The 19,757-nt window shown below is 40.5% G+C and overlaps 2 protein-coding genes across 6 annotated transcripts in view; one reads left to right on the forward strand and one right to left on the reverse strand.

The window, feature by feature from the left end:
* Positions 1-19,757, reverse strand: part of LOC307016891 (MAM domain-containing glycosylphosphatidylinositol anchor protein 2) — a 185,576-nt gene that overhangs the window by 134,546 nt on the left and 31,273 nt on the right. The window lies entirely within an intron of this gene.
* On the forward strand, positions 1,497-3,900 carry LOC307017464 (low choriolytic enzyme-like). The gene is made up of 6 exons (XM_079647087.1): positions 1,497-1,783; positions 1,934-2,080; positions 2,167-2,284; positions 3,314-3,492; positions 3,572-3,653; positions 3,742-3,900. The coding sequence occupies exons 1-6, from the start codon at positions 1,729-1,731 to the stop codon at positions 3,866-3,868; spliced, it is 708 nt and encodes a 235-aa protein (XP_079503213.1). The 5' UTR covers positions 1,497-1,728; the 3' UTR covers positions 3,869-3,900.

Here is a 19,757-nt window from a genome sequence, read left to right on the forward strand (position 1 = left end):
TAAGTGCTAATGCCTGAATGAAAATTGGATTTTGTTCTGATAGCAAAAGCGAATAAGTCACACTTTAGAATGTTAAAAAAACAGCGGAGAGAAAGAAAAGCTCCCTCAGCAGCTTTTAAAAAAAATCCTTTTATTGTACTGCATGTATTCTCTCTTGAAATCTGAATATTAAAATGTGGTATAAACAGATGAGGGGGGAAAAGAAAATACAGAACCAAAATTACACTATTCACACAGTAATAAAACAAGGATGTTTTTTTCCCTCTTTCTACAGCCCCTCATTATCATTATTATAATACTCATCACTTTTTAGATTGTATAAAGGATTGTTAAGTCATTTGCAGTGAATATTTAGGTCAAATTAAGCAACTATTGTTCTACTTCTTCCTCTGAACACTCAGTGAAAAGATCTTTAGGTTCATTTGGAAATATGGGCTGACACAATGGGGCAATTCATTGGATAAAATGGCAGAAAACTATAAAAACTACCCATTATGTTTTCCCTGCAGCTAAAGGTAAGGTTAAGTTGCTCAACTAGTGGTCCGAAACCCAAAGCTATTCAATATATTGGTATTTACAACAAAGCAAAACTAATCAAATTGTACAGCCTCAAACCACCTAATCTTTTATATATCTATTATCAATATGGTTGCCAAGTGTTGATTGACTCCACCAATAATTGTATTGACTGCAATTTGAAACACTACAAATAATAAAATAACACTCCCCCTGAATTATTTAGCACTGAAAGCTACTTTTATTCTTCTGTCTTTTAGGAAAAAGCTATATTACCACAGAGTTTGCAAATATGTAATAGGAACATTCCAGAAGCATTGTTTGAATCTGTTTTCTTTTAGGATAAAACTTAGGGACAGCCACAATCTCATGAGCAGATCCCCCGCTGGTTAAAAAAAGGCGATCTGAAATGAGATGCTAAGCGGGCCGACAGCAGCCTGTGGCCGTAGTAATCCCTCCAGAATAAGATTATCCCTGTGTGGCAACAGTGGGCCGGGCACTCCCATCCACTGTGTGTCTAAAACGGAGCCCATTGCACACACACACACACACACACACACACACACACACACACACACACACACACACACACACACACACACACACACACACACACACACACACACACACACACACACACACACACACACACACACACACACACACACACACACACACACACACACACACACACACACACACACACACACACACACACACACACACACACACACACACACACACACACACACACACACACACACACACACACACACACACACACACACACACACAGTATATAAACTCTGCCTGGTCTGGACTCCAGCATTAGTCCCCACTGAGACCGAGCATCAGCACCTCAAGATGAAAATGGTTTCTCTTCTCCTTCTCCTGCTTCTGGGCCTCTGCAACGCTCAAGATGGAAGTGTAAGAAATTACTCACTAAATATTAACAACAGCTGCTCTGTGTTAAATGAATTACACATTTTCAACATTATCTATCTTTATCCAGTTTATTGAACTAAAGTGGGTTTAAGTTGAAGTAAAATGTTGCTTTTTTACTTTGTCACAGGATCATGGTGCTGAGAGTGGTAAGTGATCGAGCCTCAGTGCATCAGTTTGCCCTTGCTAACAGACGAAATATATCAGTTATAACACTGTGTGAAAAACAGAGTAACATGACTTCTGCTTTGCTTGCATTTAGAGATCTTAATGGATCAATCAGACACGGAGGATATAACCACGACTATTTTACGGATGAACAACGGTGCGTTTTCAATTCTGATAGTAGAAGGACTGCGCAGGAACATTAGTTTCTCACAATGTTAGCGCAGAACTCCTATATTGCATTATATGGACCACATATACTGAAACACAAACAGCTTGATTTGGATGATGTTTTTGCTTCTGCCAATAGGATCCACTGAATTACTGCTGGAGGGAGACCTGATGATGCCGAGAACCAGGAATGCGATGAAGTGCTCAAGGAAACCCGACAACTGTCGCTGGCCAAAGTCTGCTAACGGGAATGTGGAAGTCCCTTATGTTCTGAGCTCTAAATATGGTAGGTTTTCACTTTTAAAAATGATGCACATCTCTTTTAAAAAATCTGAATCTGTGATGATACTGATGAACTATTTGCACTTGTAGACCAAAGCGAGAAGAGAACAATTTTGTTCGCCATGAAGGACATTGAGGACAATTCCTGCATTCGCTACGTTCCACGTGCAAGACAGACAGCGTACCTGAACATTTTACCGAGATATGGGTGAGTCAATGACTAAAGTACACATTTAAAGGGCAAAAAAGTAGTAGGACTGTCAAGATATGTCATGTGTTGGAGTAAAATGTAGTTAAATACATTTAAAGTTTGAAAAACTGTATTTTTAAACATAAGATTATTCAGTTAACTATCAATTGATTTTACTTATCAGCAATATTTCATAAAAATATAGTTACTTTAGAATGGCTTTGTAAACCAGTTTGTCAGCAAAACAGCTCTGCATCTCAGGATGTCTTTTGTGGTTTACTATAATATTTTGGGTATCGTGTTCTAGTGTTCAGTATATCTTTGTAAAGGAATGTGACTACAAAGAGATATGTCTATAAGATATGCAAAACAACTACAAAGAGATACAAAACTACTACAAAAAGGCACATGAAAAATGGATATGTGACTTTTAGTCCGGGGGTCTGGTTGTGATGATGGGGAGGGGGGGTGGGTTACAGCATTTTACAGCATCATTCTTGAATTTATGACAGGAAGTACTTATTCACATCTTTCCCAATTCTCTGAAGTTGGCAAAATAATCCACTTTAACATTTGTCAGTGCTCTCGAAGCAGCCCAGTTGCTATTGAAAATGTCAAAGTTGTTTGTGATGTGGCATAAGTTCAACCTGAAGAGCAAGTGACGTAGTATATTAAACGTTTTTGAAAGTTACATGATTATAAAAACAAATATAGCATGTGAGCAAGTACTCAAAGGGAGGGCAATGGTTGAGTTTGATGGCATAAACAAGCATGGAACTTCATCCAGGACACCACGTGACTCCAATGTGAAACCAATATTTGTTTTATTACTGACATTCTGACAAAGTTTGCAAGTTTAGCTTCACAACAGCTGATTTCACCTGTTGCTTGAATCCGACAGAAAACTCTCCAATCATCGAAAAGTTTATAATTAAGGAATGTACATACAGGGTTACAACAACAAAAATATATACATGCATTAGTCAAATGTAAAGTTGCATGTTGCATATATATTATCCCTGTCTCTCTTTCACTTTCTACTATTAGCTGTGCGACGATACTGGGTTATAATGGAGACAAGCAGACGGTGTCACTGCAGAAGTTTGGCTGCATAGAGCACGGCATCATCCAGCACGAGCTGCTGCACACGCTGGGTTTCTACCATGAGCACATGAGGAGCGACCGCGACCAGTATGTCAAAATCCACATCGACAACGTCATGAAAAGTAAGGCTCTCACAGCGTCATTTATGATTGATTGATTTCTTAGTCTGGAAGCTACTTACTAATCTTTTTATGTCCCTAGATTTCAACTTCCAGTTCAGAAAGTTTGACACCGATAACCTCAACACGCCATATGACTACACCTCTATTATGCATTATACAAGGTAAAATACTGATTCAAGACAGAGCAAGCCGAACCAAATTCTATTTTAGAAACGCATTAATGATTCTCTTTTTTTCTCAAATCTGTAGGAGAGCATTTGGAAAGGATAATTCAGTGACCATTACCCCCATCCCTGACGCCTCTGTCACCATAGGGAAGAGTAAGCGACTGAGCAACATCGACATTTTGAGGATCAACAGGCTGTACATGTGCTGAAAATACCTCTCAGAGAGCATGACTGCAGTGTGTGTTCATTCTGACGTTATACTAGTATGACAATAAAACAGTTGGATCTCATTCATCTTTTGTCTTTTGTCATTTACTTAACAGTGCACCTTATTTTGCAATGTTGTGTTCTTTGGTAATAGCCAGATCTACTTAAAAAGGGTCTTCCAAACTTAGCAATCAGTTAAATTTAGCTAGTTTAGAGAATACAAATCGGAAATTGGAGGCAAATAGTGTGACGGATGTTTAAAATGAAGGAAGGGTCAAACCAAATACACTTAAGAGATGCATTCTGGGAAGTCTGGCCGCAAAATAAGGGCTTCAAGGCATTATATCCCTCACTATTGCGGTAAGCGTGTTGTCACTTCCGGTAGTTGTTGTCATCTCCGGGCTATCCTGTGTGTCTGTTCTGCTACTGATAGCTTATACAGTATTATCTTAACTTAATAGATTGTTTTACAATTCTTGATCACGGCAGCTCCCTGACGTTGTAATCACACGTTACTACAGCTTAAGCACTCATAACTCTCCTTCTCTTAGCGACTGTAACTCTACAGTTGCTTACACTCCTTTTGGGTTTGGTTCTTCTAATAAACATGTTAAAGAAACACGTGAGTTGTCTGACTGAACTCAGCTACAGTAAAGCCCATGTTAGTCGGTGCGGACTGGCAAGAGGTAGCTCTTACTAGCCGTCCCCCGGCAACTCCCGAGCAGCCGGGAGACTGGGTGACGGCCCCTACACACGGCGGCGTGTGTTGAAGCTTGCCGGCGGGCGTGTCTGAAGCTCGACCAACAACCAATCACATGGATCTCCCGCCCCGGGCACGCAAGCACGTGGTTTGATTGGCTAGAGCTTGTACTGGCATATGATTCGATTGGCTGACGCTTCCGTCGAAGCTTCAAAAGTAGAACATTGCTCTACTTTTGAAGCAAGCAACGCACAACGCGACGAGCAACGCGAATTCAGTTCGGCAAAGCGTGAAGTCACCCCATTCAAAGTGAATGGGCAGAAGCGTTTAAGCTTCAATGCACGCCGCCGTGTGTAGGGGCCGTGACTGTTCAGAAGGGGCATAACGCGAGACCCGCAGGTCCCCACCAACCCGTTCACATATCTAACAGATTTTCCCCACTCAGCGAGACACCCGCTGAGAAGCCAACTCTGGTTATTGGTAGCTCTATTCTGAGATACGTGAATTTAAAGACCGAAGCCTCCACAGTCACATGCATTCCGGGGGCCAGAGCCGTTGAGGCGCATCTTAAACTGCTGGCTAAGAATACACGTAAATACAGTAGGATTGTTATTCACGTCGGTGGTAATGATGTTCGTTTACGCCAATCAGAATGCACCAAAGTTAATGTGGCGTCGGTGTGTAGTTATGCTAAAACAATGTCGGACACCGTAATTTTCTGTGGTCCCCTCCGCAATCTGATCAATGACGACATGTATAGCCGCATGTCATCATTTCAGCGCTGGTTGTCTTGGTGGTGCCCAGCAAATGATGTGGGCTTCGTAAATAATTGGACAGCCTTCTGGGGAAAACCTGGTCTGATTAAGAGAGACGGCATTCATCCTACTTTGGAAGATCTCATTTCGGCAAACATTTCAGGGCTTTTTGGACTTAATCCATGACAAACTGGAGTTGAGACCAGGAGGCGGAGTCGCAGTCTTACACGCTTCTCTGCGCTTTCTCCAATAAAATACCCAATATTAACGGTGTGTGTGTCTGCCCAAGGACAATTTAAAGTAAAACCTAATAGAGGTGTCATACATAATAACCTAATAAAAGTACTACAGTGCAACAAAACAGGAAGATTAAATGTGGTCTCTTAAACATAAGATCTCTAGCATCTAAAGCAATATTGGTAAATGATTTAATATCATATTATAATATTGATGTATGCTGTCTCACTGAAACTTGGTTTGAGACATGAAGAATATGTCAGCATAAATAAGCCCACTCCACCCAGCCATATCAATACTCATATTGCCCGAGGCACGGGCCGAGGAGGTGGAGTTGCAGCAATCTTTGACTCAAGTTTACTTATCAATACTAAACCAAAATTAAATTATACCTCTTTTGAACGCCTTGTTTTTAGTCTTACGCATCCGACCTGGAAAACTTTGCAGCCAATCTTATTTGTTAAAGTGTCCTTATTCAGAATTTTTATCAGAATTCTCTGAGTTTTTATCAACGTTGGTACTTAAAACAGATAAAGTAATTATCGTAGGTGACTTTAATATTCATGTTGACAACGATAAAAATAGCCTTACTGTTGCATTTAACTCTATATTAGATTATATTGGTTTCTACTGTACTGTAGCTAGCAGCAGCAAGTTTGGCAGCATTATAAAAATGTAATAGCTTGCATTCATAATGTACAGCAAACCAAAGCACAAGAGCGGCGCTCTAAAGAGAAAGGACAAGAGAGAACAAGGAGATGTAACAGCTAAACTGACAAAATTAGAGTTTTTTTTGTCATACATAGTCCTCGAAATCGAGCGCTAACGTTAGCAATGTCGACGTGCAACGGGACCCGGAGGCTAACGATAGCTCACCTGCCTCACCACCATCATTGCCATCTAGCTCCACAAGTGAAGCTGTATTTGTGGCCGTGGCTGGGGCCCAAAACAATATTTGCACCGGGGCTAATCAAAACCTTGTTACGCCACTGAGGTGGCGCATACATCTTAGTTCCTACACTTTTCCCTCACCCTATCCTAAAGGAGTGCATGTACGTAGACACGTTGTGCCTCTCCACCTCTGTTCCTTACTTCTTACTTGCTACCCATTCCCCTCAACCTATCCTAAGGGAGTCCATGTACGTAGACACGTTAGTTTTGCTGCTATAGGCTTAGACTGTCGGGGGACACCTTACTTCTTCCTTCTGTCTGTCTGTACCTGTGTACTCTTATGTTCCGAATAACCCAGCTACCCCCACATTTATTTTTAGTGTCTATCTACGCCGGGATCCTGAGTCGTGGCTGATCCTATTGCTGCGGTCCTGTGTCCTGGATCCTGAATCATGTGTCCTGGATCCTGCATCCTGAGTCCTGGATCCGGAGTCCTGGATCCTGAGTCCTGGATCCTTAGTCCTGAGTCCTGGATCCTGTGTCCTGGATCCTGAGTTCTGGATCTGAGTCCTGGACTTCGAGTTGTGGCTGAACCTATCACTGTGGTCCTGTCTGACTCTCATTACTTCCCTGATGGCTCCCACAGGATTGTTGACATCCTCGTGGATTCATCTTCTTATCATAGACACATGCATTTCCAAACATTTGGTCTACCTAGGTCCTATGCTGTAAAATGTTTTATCTCTTCAATTTACACACGGCATCTATTGCACGTCTGTCCGTCCTGGGAGAGAGATCCCTCCTCTGTTGCTCTCCCCGAGGTTTCTCCCATTTTTCCCTTTAAACTGTGGGTTTTCTCTGGAAGTTTTTCCTTGTACGATGTGAGGGTCTAAGGACAGAGGGTGTCGTATTGTCATACTGATATTCTATACAAACTGTGAAGTCCACTGAGACAAATGTAACATTTGTGATATTGGGCTAAATAAATAACAGGGTTCATACACTTTTTCACCAATGATTTTTCAATGACATTTCCATGACTTCTCCATGACCTTTACCTAATTTCCCATGACCAAAAAAATTACTCTTTCTCAGCGGTACCACTGAAAATGGTTTATTTTAACATGGAACAGGAAAATAAGGTCTGCATATGAAACATGTTGTGCCTATCTAAAACATACTTAGCTTCTACAGGCTAAAGCAACTAAAATCTCTCACCAGCAAAATACCTCATCAGTTAAATGCCATTTTACGTTTCATTACTATACGATACAGTATGTATTATCATTATAGTATTACAATTTGGCGATTAGATAAAATATAATATATATATATATATATATTTCCATGACTTTTCCAAAACTTTGGGAAAAATGTTGTTTTCTATAACTTTTCCAGGGCCTGGAATTAGCATTTTGAATTTCCATGACTTTTCCAGGTTTTTAATGACCGTAAGAACCTTGAAATAAACATTTATTGATTGATTGATTATATCTTGGTATCTGCTGCTTCGATTTTGACCGCTCTTCTTGCTAATGTTTCTAGCAAACCACCCAACTTTATGGATTACCTAAAAAACTGTCATTGAAAAAATAACTAAGTATACACTATGTTAAAAAAAAAATCTTGAAAATATGCTTAGTCTGAATCAGGTAATTCAATTAATTCTAAAGAACTTCAATGAAGATCTTGTATGATTACAATAGTTACAGAACATTCAATTTGTCGTCATTCCAACTTTGTACTTAGGTAGTTAAATGCGACTGCAACGAAAACTGAAAGTATTATATTTTCTCATTACTATTTTTTCCATTAGTCCATATCAATATTAAATACAAGTTTTGGAAACGTTGGCAAACGACACACTGATTAATTGAATAGGATCCAAAAAAGACTGAAGGGCAAATGTGTGGCAGATTCTTCATAATTGAGGTCATTTCCATTTTGGCTCATGGTAATTAAGTTTGGGATTTGTACACAAGTGAAGAGTAGCGTTTTATCAGAATGAATCAGCACTGCAGCACATACAGAGAGACAGATTTTGCAGAGCTCTCAGAGAGATAAACCAGGCTCCTACTCCCCAACACTGCAGAGACATTCTGTTTCTTTTTTCACTTTTCCACATCCCACACTCTTCAATGTGTTTTCTGGTTTCCACCCTTTGAACTCTTACGAAGTGTTATCGTTCTGTATAAGGCTGTAGATATCAACATTGGTGAAAAGTCTTGGGGTCCTCCCAGAGTAGATTTTTATGCTTTCGCTTATGGGGAAATGTATTTTTTGATACATGTCAAAATATAAAGCTCATGTTCATATAGTCTGCACATTCAAATCATAGCCAACATATCTGTGTTCACCCTTTTAAGAACAAAGTTAATATATTATGAGAATAACATCATAATTTTATTACAATAAAGTAATTGTTGTGTTTAAAGAAAAATAAGTTAATTTGCAAAAGCTGCCACCAAGCATGCATCAATCTGCGCATGAATAAACTCCAAAGAAGTCACAAACACTTGGCCTCTATTCCAAATGTCAGGAACTGATGAGAGCAAGTTATTTAAGTACAATGAAGTCTTAATATTTCAAGGAAAGTTGAAAGTGTCCTAAAGTCTGCTGTGCATGACATTATTGCTGATTTTGTAGTACGTCATTCAGACTTTCTGGTCATCTGACACACAAAACCCAGATTGTTTTAGCGGTTAAGGCAATGTCTTTGTGCTGGGTTTCAACTGAGCTTATCTGAAAACAATTCTGATTAGGCATGAATTTCACCATTGTTTGGCCCATTTTACCCACAGTTGTTAACTTCACCATCGCCGATAAAAGAAGTCAGCTCACACCTGCTTCCTCATGCTATTCAGAGGGAAGCATTGGGGTCCAATGCAGCTTATGAACTGGAGATGCTAAAACACTCAGATATGACTCAGAGAACCCTGTCCAATTATGACTTTATTACTAATGGAAATAGCAGAATATAGCAGGAGCCCCATAAGCACGCCAACTAAAATCATCACTTTAGTATAGCTCATTCCCTCGCTCATTTCTGGCTGTATTACAGAAGCTTTTTCTGTGTTTACTTCAGTCCATCCCCAGGATATTTCTTGCAGCAGCTGCTTGCACTATCTGTCAAAGCGGAGCCTCAACATCTTTTTTCATTGTATTGCTTTTGAGGTTTCGTACTGCCCCCTACTCTTCTGGAGGCTTTGTTGCATCTCTGAGTTGAGTCATGTTCAATATAAAACTCCTATTTCATGGTGGTGCATGAGTTCCAGACATTAAGAGGGAACACACACCTGTACTTCTGTATTCAGCCCCAGTAAGAGAGAGCAGTGTTGGGTGAGAAAGTTTGGCAGAGGTGTGTCAGGGTGGGGGGAGAACGTAGTGTTCCTATTATGCAAATGTGCATTCTCCAATGATGTATGAATGCACTAGCAATCACGACAGCATCGCATGTATTTCTCCGGTGGTTTGGCTTAAATGCAGCTAAAGAGGTCATGGCACGGCAGTACTCTGAGAAAGCCAGTGAATGTGTATACTTCAGATGGACACATTAAATATATTTAAAATCTACTTGTTTACTGAAATATTTAACGCTGCTGTTCACGCTCCAAGAAGCTCAAGGAGACTTTTTGGCCTGCTATAAATAAGAGTATTTTCTGCAAATCCTGATTAAAATAAGATTACCAATGAGCCTGGGATCCCTTGACTGAAGTACAAACAGGTCACCACGGGAACACAGTGTGGCGGGAAATAAAAAATAATCGCTGAACGTTCAATGGATCTGGAGTCTAATGAGAAGCATCTCTCTGGACTGTCAGGCTGACGTAAACTCCAACACATCGAATGGAATATTTTATCTTTCCTTTGATTGTTCGCTCATGTGCCTCCCTTGGTTTTCGCCGTTACCGGAGTCTTATTAAACATTGAAACATGAAATGGAAGCCTGATGTGCAGTATGTTACGTAACACTACGGATGCTTGGTAACAGCGTTAAGGCTCTTACGGACGCTCTTTGACCGCACTTTAAAAGGACAGCATGTATGACCGGGGTCTCCTGTAGGTTGTCCACTCTAATGAGAAGAGGCTGATCGCGGGCCAGATGCAGTCTGATCTGTGATGTCACAAGTAATATGCCCGCAGGCCATAACCGCTGGCTGGCTGAGCGGCTCCTACCACCGCGTTATTAACACAGATCAGTATACCAGCCTTTCTTCAAACACCATAAGCTTCAACACACAGCTGAGTGAACTGCCTAAAACCCACCAATAGTAAAGAGAGTGTTCTCTGTGAGTGGCGCTACTATCTTAGACAGTACAATCTTGGAGAGTTTTTCATAGTTTTTTGTGAACAAGGTAGGGTTTTGACTTGCCTAAAAAAAATTGCTTTAAAAAGACAAACGAAAAAACACACACATCTAAAAAGGTAAGCCTTAGTAAAGAGAGGATAAAAATATAAATGAGCACAATTTTTGTAAAATCCTTTTCCTCTTTCTCTTTTTTAGCAGCTCGGCAAAGATACACTGTCTAGGGAAACATAAATAGGGTGTTTTGCACCAAAAAGACTAGCTTTGCAAAACACTTGCTATATGTATGTACACTGAACAAAAATATAAATGCAACACTTTTGTTTTTGCTCCCATTTTTCATGAGATGAACTCAAAGATCTAAAACATTTCCTATACAGTATGCACAAAATAACCATTTCTCTCAAATATTTTTCACAAATCGGAAAAAATCTGTGATAGTGAGCACTTCTCCTTTGCCGAGATAATCCATCCCACCTCACAGGTGTGGCATATCAAGATGCTGATTAGACAGCATGATTATTGCACAGGTGTGCCTTAGGCTGGCCACAATAAAAGGCCACTCTGAAACGTGCAGTTTTGCTTTATTGAGGGGGTCTGGGGGGGTCCGAAAACCCTAGGGATAAACCCTAACCCTAACCCTAACATGTCACCCATTGAGCATGTTTGGGATGCTCTGGATCGGCGTATACGACAGCGTGTTCCAGTTCCTGCCAATATCCAGCAACTTCGCACAGCCATTGAAGAGGAGTGGACCAACATTCCACAGGCCACAATCAACAACCTGATCAACTCTATGCGAACGAGATGGGTGACATGTTAGGATTAGGGTTTAACCCTAGGGTTTTTGGACCCCCCCAGACCCCCCCAATAAAGCAAAACTGCACATTTCAGAGTGGCCTTTTATTGTGGCCAGCCTAAGGCACACCTGTGCAATAATCATGCTGTCTAATCAGCATCTTGATATGCCACACCTGTGAGGTGGGATGGATTATCTCGGCAAAGGAGAAGTGCTCACTATCAAAGATTTTTTCAGATTTGTGAACAACATTTGAGAGAAATGGTTATTTTGTGTATATAGAAAATGTTTTAGATCTTTGAGTTCATCTCATGAAAATTGGGAGCAAAAACAAAAGTGTTGCATTTATATTTTTGTTCAGTGTATATATATGTAAGTCATTGAATACGAGTGCCTACACCTGTCAGCCATTTCAAAATGTTAAATCTTTAGAGGCCCATCTCTAATTTAGAAACGGGTGGGTTTGGGAAAACTATACAATCATCCGGACAAAGCTATAATAGCTAATACTATGCTAAATAGTGATGTCACATTTCCATTTCCTTCAGGAAGATAGAGCGCTCTGCAATGTCAGTAAAGCAAAATAACCTTTTGATTTTTGTGTTGCAGGTGTAACTGTATAACAGAACAAAAGTGTCTTTAAGGCTTTCCTCAGGAGAAGAGAGTATCATACACATCACTATTGTTATTGTAAGATGGTGATCTTTGATTGGTTGTCAAAAAATGGCATTTGATACAGAATAAAGTTGGAAAATACCATTTAGTAGCATCCTCGTGATCATAATTATACAGCGTGATAGCCAACATGAGTTTTAATAAAAAGCAACCACTGCTGTTTGCATAGATCATTCGATTTTGCTTCAGCTTTCAAAGCCTGTCCTGGGTCACAAGCAAGTCAGCTGTTAAGTGCCCCTTTTTGAAGCAGATGAAGGCAGAGCTTGCAAAAACAAGTATACTTAGTTAAGGACGCAATCAAAAGGAATAACAGATTGGCATACAAATTCTGGGAATCTTTGTTGTTGCCCTGCAGGACCCAGTGGAAACGATTAGCAGGCTAAGAGATCGAAGGCAGCCAAACTCTAACATGTGCTTCTGCCGAAGCTTTCGTGAAGTTTCACTCAGCTTCTCTTATGCCGATCTAAGGGGCCCGGAGAGCAAGATACAAAACTTTTTAGATGTCTGAACCTAGAATAGCACACTGACCAGTAACTGTCTGTCACTGCATTCTCAATTCTCATGCATGTTTCATGCATTGTGTTCCCCAATCCTGAGATTGTGGCTGATTTGACTTTAAGGAGTTTTCGAAGTGGAGATTTACATGTCTGTATGTATACACATGTTGTCTTTGCAGGCCAGGCAGCCTTTCAACAAAACCCCAACCTGTCTGCGTTGAAGACAAATGATCTTTTAAAAAGACCTTTGTGAATGTGTAAATCAGACCGAGGCATTAGTCTACAATCCCTCTGAGCTGTGTTCACATCTCTGTTTGTTGGCGCTGAGGAATTGCAGCTGTCGAAAATGATGCGGTCCCATTAGTGACGGAATCCGAGCTGGAGATGGAGCCAGACAGAAAGCCGCTGTGGGGACAAGATGATAACAAGGTACTCATTGGAGATGCGAGGGATGGCGCTTGTGCATCGCTCCCCGACTGAGTCTGATGAGGAGCGGGACCGAGGAAGAGATGGAGGGGTTAAGATAAAGAGAAGGAGAGAGGAGGTGTGGAGAATGAGAAAGAGAGGGAACACGGTTAAGAAGAAAAAGGATAGGGGAGATAAGGTGAGACAAATAGAGAGGGGAACAATGAGAGCGGGGATTAAGAAGGAGTCTGGGACAGTAATCAGAGGAAGGCAGTGGTGAAACGGATGAATCAAAGCACCGACGGAGGCAAGTGAGCTGACGAGAGGCAAAGGGAGCTCAATAGATGGTGTCCTGACAGATTGGGAGGTTTATTCACAGGGAGTTACTGATCCCTCATCCCGCACACTCTTTCACCCCCGAGTTCAAACTGTGTGCATCATCGCAGGATAAAGACACAACAAGATCACTTTGCAACAAATGTTGAAGAAGTTTTCAGCAGAGTATTGAGATAAAGCCAGGTCAAGCATCAACAACAGTAAGGTTGCCGCTTATCAAAGAAACCACCATATCAGCTAGCGGCTAACACTAGCAAGTTGATAACTGCTACCAACCTTAAAACATACTATTACGATGCGTGGAAAAGGTAGGACCCAAATGAAGACTACAAAAACGGAAAAAGGTCTTGAAACAAAAAGCGAGCTTTATTTAAAAGCTGATTAACAAAACATGGCATAACTCGAAACAGTAGCACAGGAAACAACAACACAAAAACTGACCGTGAGAAACATGGAGGAAAACCGGAGAGACAAACGTGAAACATATGACGTGAAGGGAAGACAAACAATGAACCGACAAAAAAAACAGAACTTAAATACACACAAGACTAATCAAAGAAACAAGAGACAGGTGAGGAGGGAGGAGAAAACACAGGGGCACAAGGTGAACACAATCGGCTAATCAGACAGGAGGGAACACAGACAGAAAGCAACAGGCAAGACAGGGGGTGAACACCTTTCAAAATAAAACAGGAAACCAAAGACAGAAAAAGACACGTCAAAACAAAACACAGACAGATCGTGACACATACCTTAAAAGTTAGTTGTACAAAATACAATTAACCTCTAATTCCAACCTTAAAATATATAAATCTGGGTTTTTCTTCTTAGCCTGGACCCCTATTGTATGATTCAAAGCCAGATATTCCACAAGTTGTGTTGTGTCGAATATTAGACACAACACAACTGCGTATTCTGCCAATTTAATGAAATGATATAGTAGACATACCAGTCTCAGTACCTATACAAACTCAAATGTATTTTCAACAAACAATATAAACTTAATTGATTTTTTTCTTTGGTTAATGTTGTAATAAAACCCTTTACATTCAGGAGCTAACACATGAGTAATGATGAAGAAAAGCAGCTTAAGGTGGAATTATGGGAACAAGAAACACAATATAGAATTAATGCTATTTAAAATATGCTTGCATGTTTTACTTATGCTCAGCAGTATACAGGACTGTCTCAGAAAATTAGAATATTGTGATAAAGTTCTTTATTTTCTGTAATGCAATTAAAAAAACAAAAATGTCATACATTCTGGATTCATTACAAATCAACTGAAATATTGCAAGCCTTTTATTATTTTAATATTGCTGATTATGGCATACAGCTTAAGAAAACTCAAATATCCTATCTCTAAATATTAGAATATCATGAAAAAGTATACTAGTAGGGTGTTCAACGAATCACTTGAATCGTCTAATTAACTCGAAACACCTGCAAGGGTTTCCTGAGCCTTGAAAAACACTCAGCTTGGTTCAGTAAACTAAATCACAAGTATGGGGAAGACTGCTGATCTGACTGCTGTCCAGAGGACCGTCATTGACACCCTCCATCAGGAGGGTAAGACACAAAAAGAAATTTCTCAAAGAGCAAGCTGTTCACAGAGTGCAGTTTCAAAGCACATCCACAAAAAGTCTGTTGGAAGGGGGAAATGTGGCAGGAAACGCTGCACAACCAAGAGAGATGACCGCAGCCTTAACAGCATTGTGAAGAAGAGTCGCTTCCAGAATTTGGGGGAGCTTCAAAGACAGTGGACTGAAGCTGGAGTCCAGGTATCAAAAGTCACTGTTCACAGACGTGTCCGGGAAATGGGCTACAATAGCCGTATTCCCATGGTCAAGCCACTTCTGAACTCAAGACAACGGAAGAGGCGTCTGACTTGGGCTAAGGAAAAGAAGCACTGGACAGTTGCACAGTGGTCCAAAGTCCTCTTTTCAGACGAAAGCAAGTTTTGTATTTCATTTGGAAGTCAAGGCGCCAGAGTCTGGAGAAAGGCTGGAGAGGAGCAAAATCCAAGTTGCTTGAAATCCAGTGTGAAGTTCCCACACTCAGCGATGGTTTGGGGAGCCATGTCAGCTGCTGGTGTTGGTCCACTGTGTTTCATCAAGCCCAGAGTAAATGCAGCTGTGTACCAAGAGATTTTAGAGCACTACATGCTTCCGTCTGCTGAAAAGCTCTATGGAGATGAGGAATTCATTTTCCAGCATGATCTGGCACCTGCCCACAGTGCCAAAACCACCAGTAACTGGTGTACTGACCATGGCATTACTGTCCTCGATTGGCCTGCAAATTCCCCTGACCTGAACCCCATAGAGAATATGTGGGGTATTGTGAAGAAGAAGCTGAAAGACACCAGACCCAACAATGCTAATGAGCTAAAGGCCGCTATTGAAGCATCCTGGGCATCCATAACACCTCAGCAATGCCACAGGCTGATTGCCTCCATGCCACGCCGCATTGATGCAGTAATCCGTGCAAAAGGATTCCCAACCAAGTACTGAGTGCATTAATGGACATTTTCAAATGTTTGATTTTGTTTTGCTGTTATAAATCTTTTTTTTTTACTTGGTCTGAGGAACTATTCTAATATTTAGAGATAGGATTTTTGAGTTTTCTTAAGCTGTATGCCATAATCAGCAATATTAAAATAATAAAAGGCTTGCAATATTTCAGTTGATTTGTAATGAATCCAGAATGTATGACATTTTTGTTTTTTTAATTGCATTACAGAAAATAAAGAACTTTATCACAATATTCTAATTTTCTGAGACAGTCCTGTATGTTCATAAAGAAATGATGGGATGTGTTTGTCTGATTGTTATGCACAGACATTCAGAACTAAGCAGTGCCCTTTCTTCAAATTATAAATACTAAAAGCAAGAAAGTTAGTGCATGTGAACACGTTAGGCTGTACTTTGAGCAGTGGATCAGTGTGTCCTATTCTGCTAAAGATGGGATTGTATAATTACTGCAATATATAATTACTAACTTGAAATGTGGCAATTATAGATGGCAATTAAAAAGGTTGTATAGGTCTGACTTCTATGAGCAGCTGTGTGGGCGACAGTTCTTGATCCCAAAGATGTCTTGCAAGGCCATTTTTCCAGCGTTTTTTTAAATAGCACCTTTCTTGTTTTGTAATAGACAGGACGCCTTTGTTTGGGCTCCTTACAGTGGAATTGGGCTGCACTTCACTTTCTTTGTCCTCCGTAGACTTGTCAATAAACCCAGGTGGATTGTGATTGTCCGACAGTTGTTTCTGATGTTCACTTGATTATACATGTGGATGTGCTTGATTGCGATTTTTCTGATGGCGCCCTATGCACTTTAAAGCCAATATATTGGAAATCCATTTGCTATCAAACTGTGGTTTAATCACAGCACAGCTGTGTGTTGGAAAAATTGAAATAAAAGGGACAACAGACATTTATGATTCGTCATGATGGTGAAGTAACTTCTAACAGTTTTAATGCTTAATCCCCAAAGGTTGGATGTTTACTTTTGTGTACAACGAAGATTTCTAGCGCTTCTAGATAAAGCCAATAAAGGGAAATTAAAAAAAAATCTAAATGTTTATTTTGCTTTGTTTACAACATAATGTTCCTAGGAGGACATAATATCCCTGCAGAGATGCTTTGCACACTTAAGATATTCTTAACTATACTTGTATATCGCCCAATTAAAACCGTAATTAATGCAGCAGTGTTTTGCTTACAGGAAAATGTGACGCGTATGACAAACAGCCGGGATCGAGCTCCTTGCAAAAGTGGCTAAACCACTAAAAACAAAGCTCAAACAAGGTCAAAAGTCTCTGATTGTGCTTTGAAAAAATAGTTTTCTGTGAAATTCACTCTGATGGCATTTTTGTGGGATCCACTCTGTGCTTATTGTGTTTCTCCACACATCCCTTTGCCCCCAATGAACTTCCATCATCTTGCGGCAGACAATTGGAAAATGTAATTTCTTCTTGTTGAATGAATGGGTTGGAGAGCACATGAACGTCCACTCAGGCGATATACGTCTCTATCTTGGGGCACAACACACTGTCCACAAGGACATGCTAAATCAGCAGAAAGGTCAAACCGTGTGCAGTGGAGGGGGAGGCCTTTAGAGGAACATTTGGCAGTTCCTTTGTGGGTATCCGCCGATCAGTGCTTCTGGGTTCTACCGACAATTGAAGCAATACAATTTTCACAAAAAGCAGAGAAAACCTTTTTTTCCTTTCATATGAACAGTGTGCCTCAGTCTTAGCGCAGACATGTCCCGTGTCATTCAAGGAGATCTGAATTACGCTCTCCTTCATCTTGAAAATGTTCCAAATTGAGAGAAAAAACACAAGTACGCTAGTCATATTTGGCCTCTTCTTCTCTAATCATTGTTGCCCTTATAGCAAGTGGAGCAACTTTCTATTTCCGAAAGGCAAAACACACATTTGAGCTGTGTTGGAAACAGCAACTTTTTCTAAAGCATTTGGCAGTAATGCGCCTGTGATCTGTTAACAAACCACGGATGTATTCCAAAAAACCTCTGCTCCAGCAAAGGGCCTGACAACAACAGTGTGCAGTGTTGTGTGTATGCCCTTATGTTCTAATTTCTTCGCCTCTGACACAAACTGGAACAAAGCATCGCCTGGTTCTTCCAACCACCCTTGACATTAGGGTTTAGAAAGCTGCATTCATGTTTTTGTCACGATGCAGAAAATGGAAGCTGGTAGGCATGTTAGCCTGTGGTCGACACATTACTCTGGGAAACCACTGATAGTTTTTCATGGCTGCTGCTGCTGCTGCATTGGCGTGTGTTGAGAAATGGTGAAATGGCGCTGGTTTATTACAACAGTGCATACTGTAGGCTCATTAGCCTTTTTCTTCAGTTCACCAGTTCTGATTATGAATCCTATCATCATTCCTTCCAGCGTGTGGGTGGGTTTTTCCTGAGAGTTTGCATATGTGTGAAACCAGGAGCTTTCTCTATGCTTCTGAAAGTGAGGATGTTTGCTGAAACCAGGTGGTTGCTAATCTGTTGTTTTGGCAGCCGTGAAACATTGTTAAAATGGGTTTATAGTTTTGACAACCAACAATAATGAACACATTATGGGTGGATTTTTGGGTTCAGCTTCCATCCCAGTTTGCAGCACAGAAAGCATCTTTCTTTTTCCTGAGTAGCTCTAGTGTCTTTTTTCCAGGCTAATTTTGAGTGGGCAGTCTTCCACACCCGAAAGTACAAGAAACTAATTGAAGTCCCACCCTCCCCTTCCCATAACTAACTTGACATGTTGTGTGCCAGTATGATACCTCATGCGATGAGAGGCTCATTAGACCATGAAATTGAGCAATGTTACCTTGCCTGGTGTAGAAAGAATATGTGCATGGGAGAAAGGAGGAATACAGAGAAAAAAGACAGAATGACTGTGTTGTTTTATTTTCTCTCGATAAAAACTCCATATTTCTACAGCCATTGGAGACTTTCTCACAAACTCTGCATCATGCAATGACCACCTACTGAATGATGACGGAAACAATCGCCTCTTAGACTTTTTCTTCCATAACTCTTCCCTTTTCACTTCTCCTAATTCAGCATTTTTCTCTGCACCATTTCTCTCTATATCTTTGATTATTCACTTCTAAATTATCTACTTCATCCAGTTACTTTAGACATTATTCCCCTCTCATCAGTAAAAGTTGGGTGTGTCCTATTTGGAGCCAATGATTAAAGCCCACGCACTGCCTAAAGAAGCAGTTTGTCATTTTGGGAAATCATTTCTTGCTGCAAGTGAGATGAGAGGATTGATACCGCTCATATCTGTATGCTAAGTATTAGGATGGAGCTAAATTAGTTTAGCTTGGCATTAAGACTGGGGAAACTGCAAGCATTGCTCTGTACAAAAGTAAAAGTAAATCAGCCTAACAGCAGCAACTAAAGCTGACTAATTAACACATCAAAGGTTGATTACCTCATTAAAGGTTATTTCAGGGGAGATTTCTTATCAGAATCAAGGTTTTAAGGATAGAGGTGATATTTTTTAGAGATTGTAAATCTTCTTCAAGCTAAATGTGTGATACTGGGCTATATCAACTTGAGATGTTATGTGATGGATATTCGGCCAGAAGCACTGACTAATACAGTAGGTGTTGTCGTCACCTTGAGGTTACCAGGCAACTAGCAAAGACTCCAGGAAGTCACTGCACCTGGTCAGGGAATAATATGTTAACTAGTGAGCTTTAGAGGTGATTGTAGGCATATTTTTTTACGGACCAATAGCGCCAGAGATAGTGGTTTCAAAC

Source organism: Notothenia rossii (assembly GCF_949606895.1).
Source record: "Notothenia rossii genome assembly, chromosome: 8".
Taxonomy (NCBI): domain Eukaryota; kingdom Metazoa; phylum Chordata; class Actinopteri; order Perciformes; family Nototheniidae; genus Notothenia; species Notothenia rossii.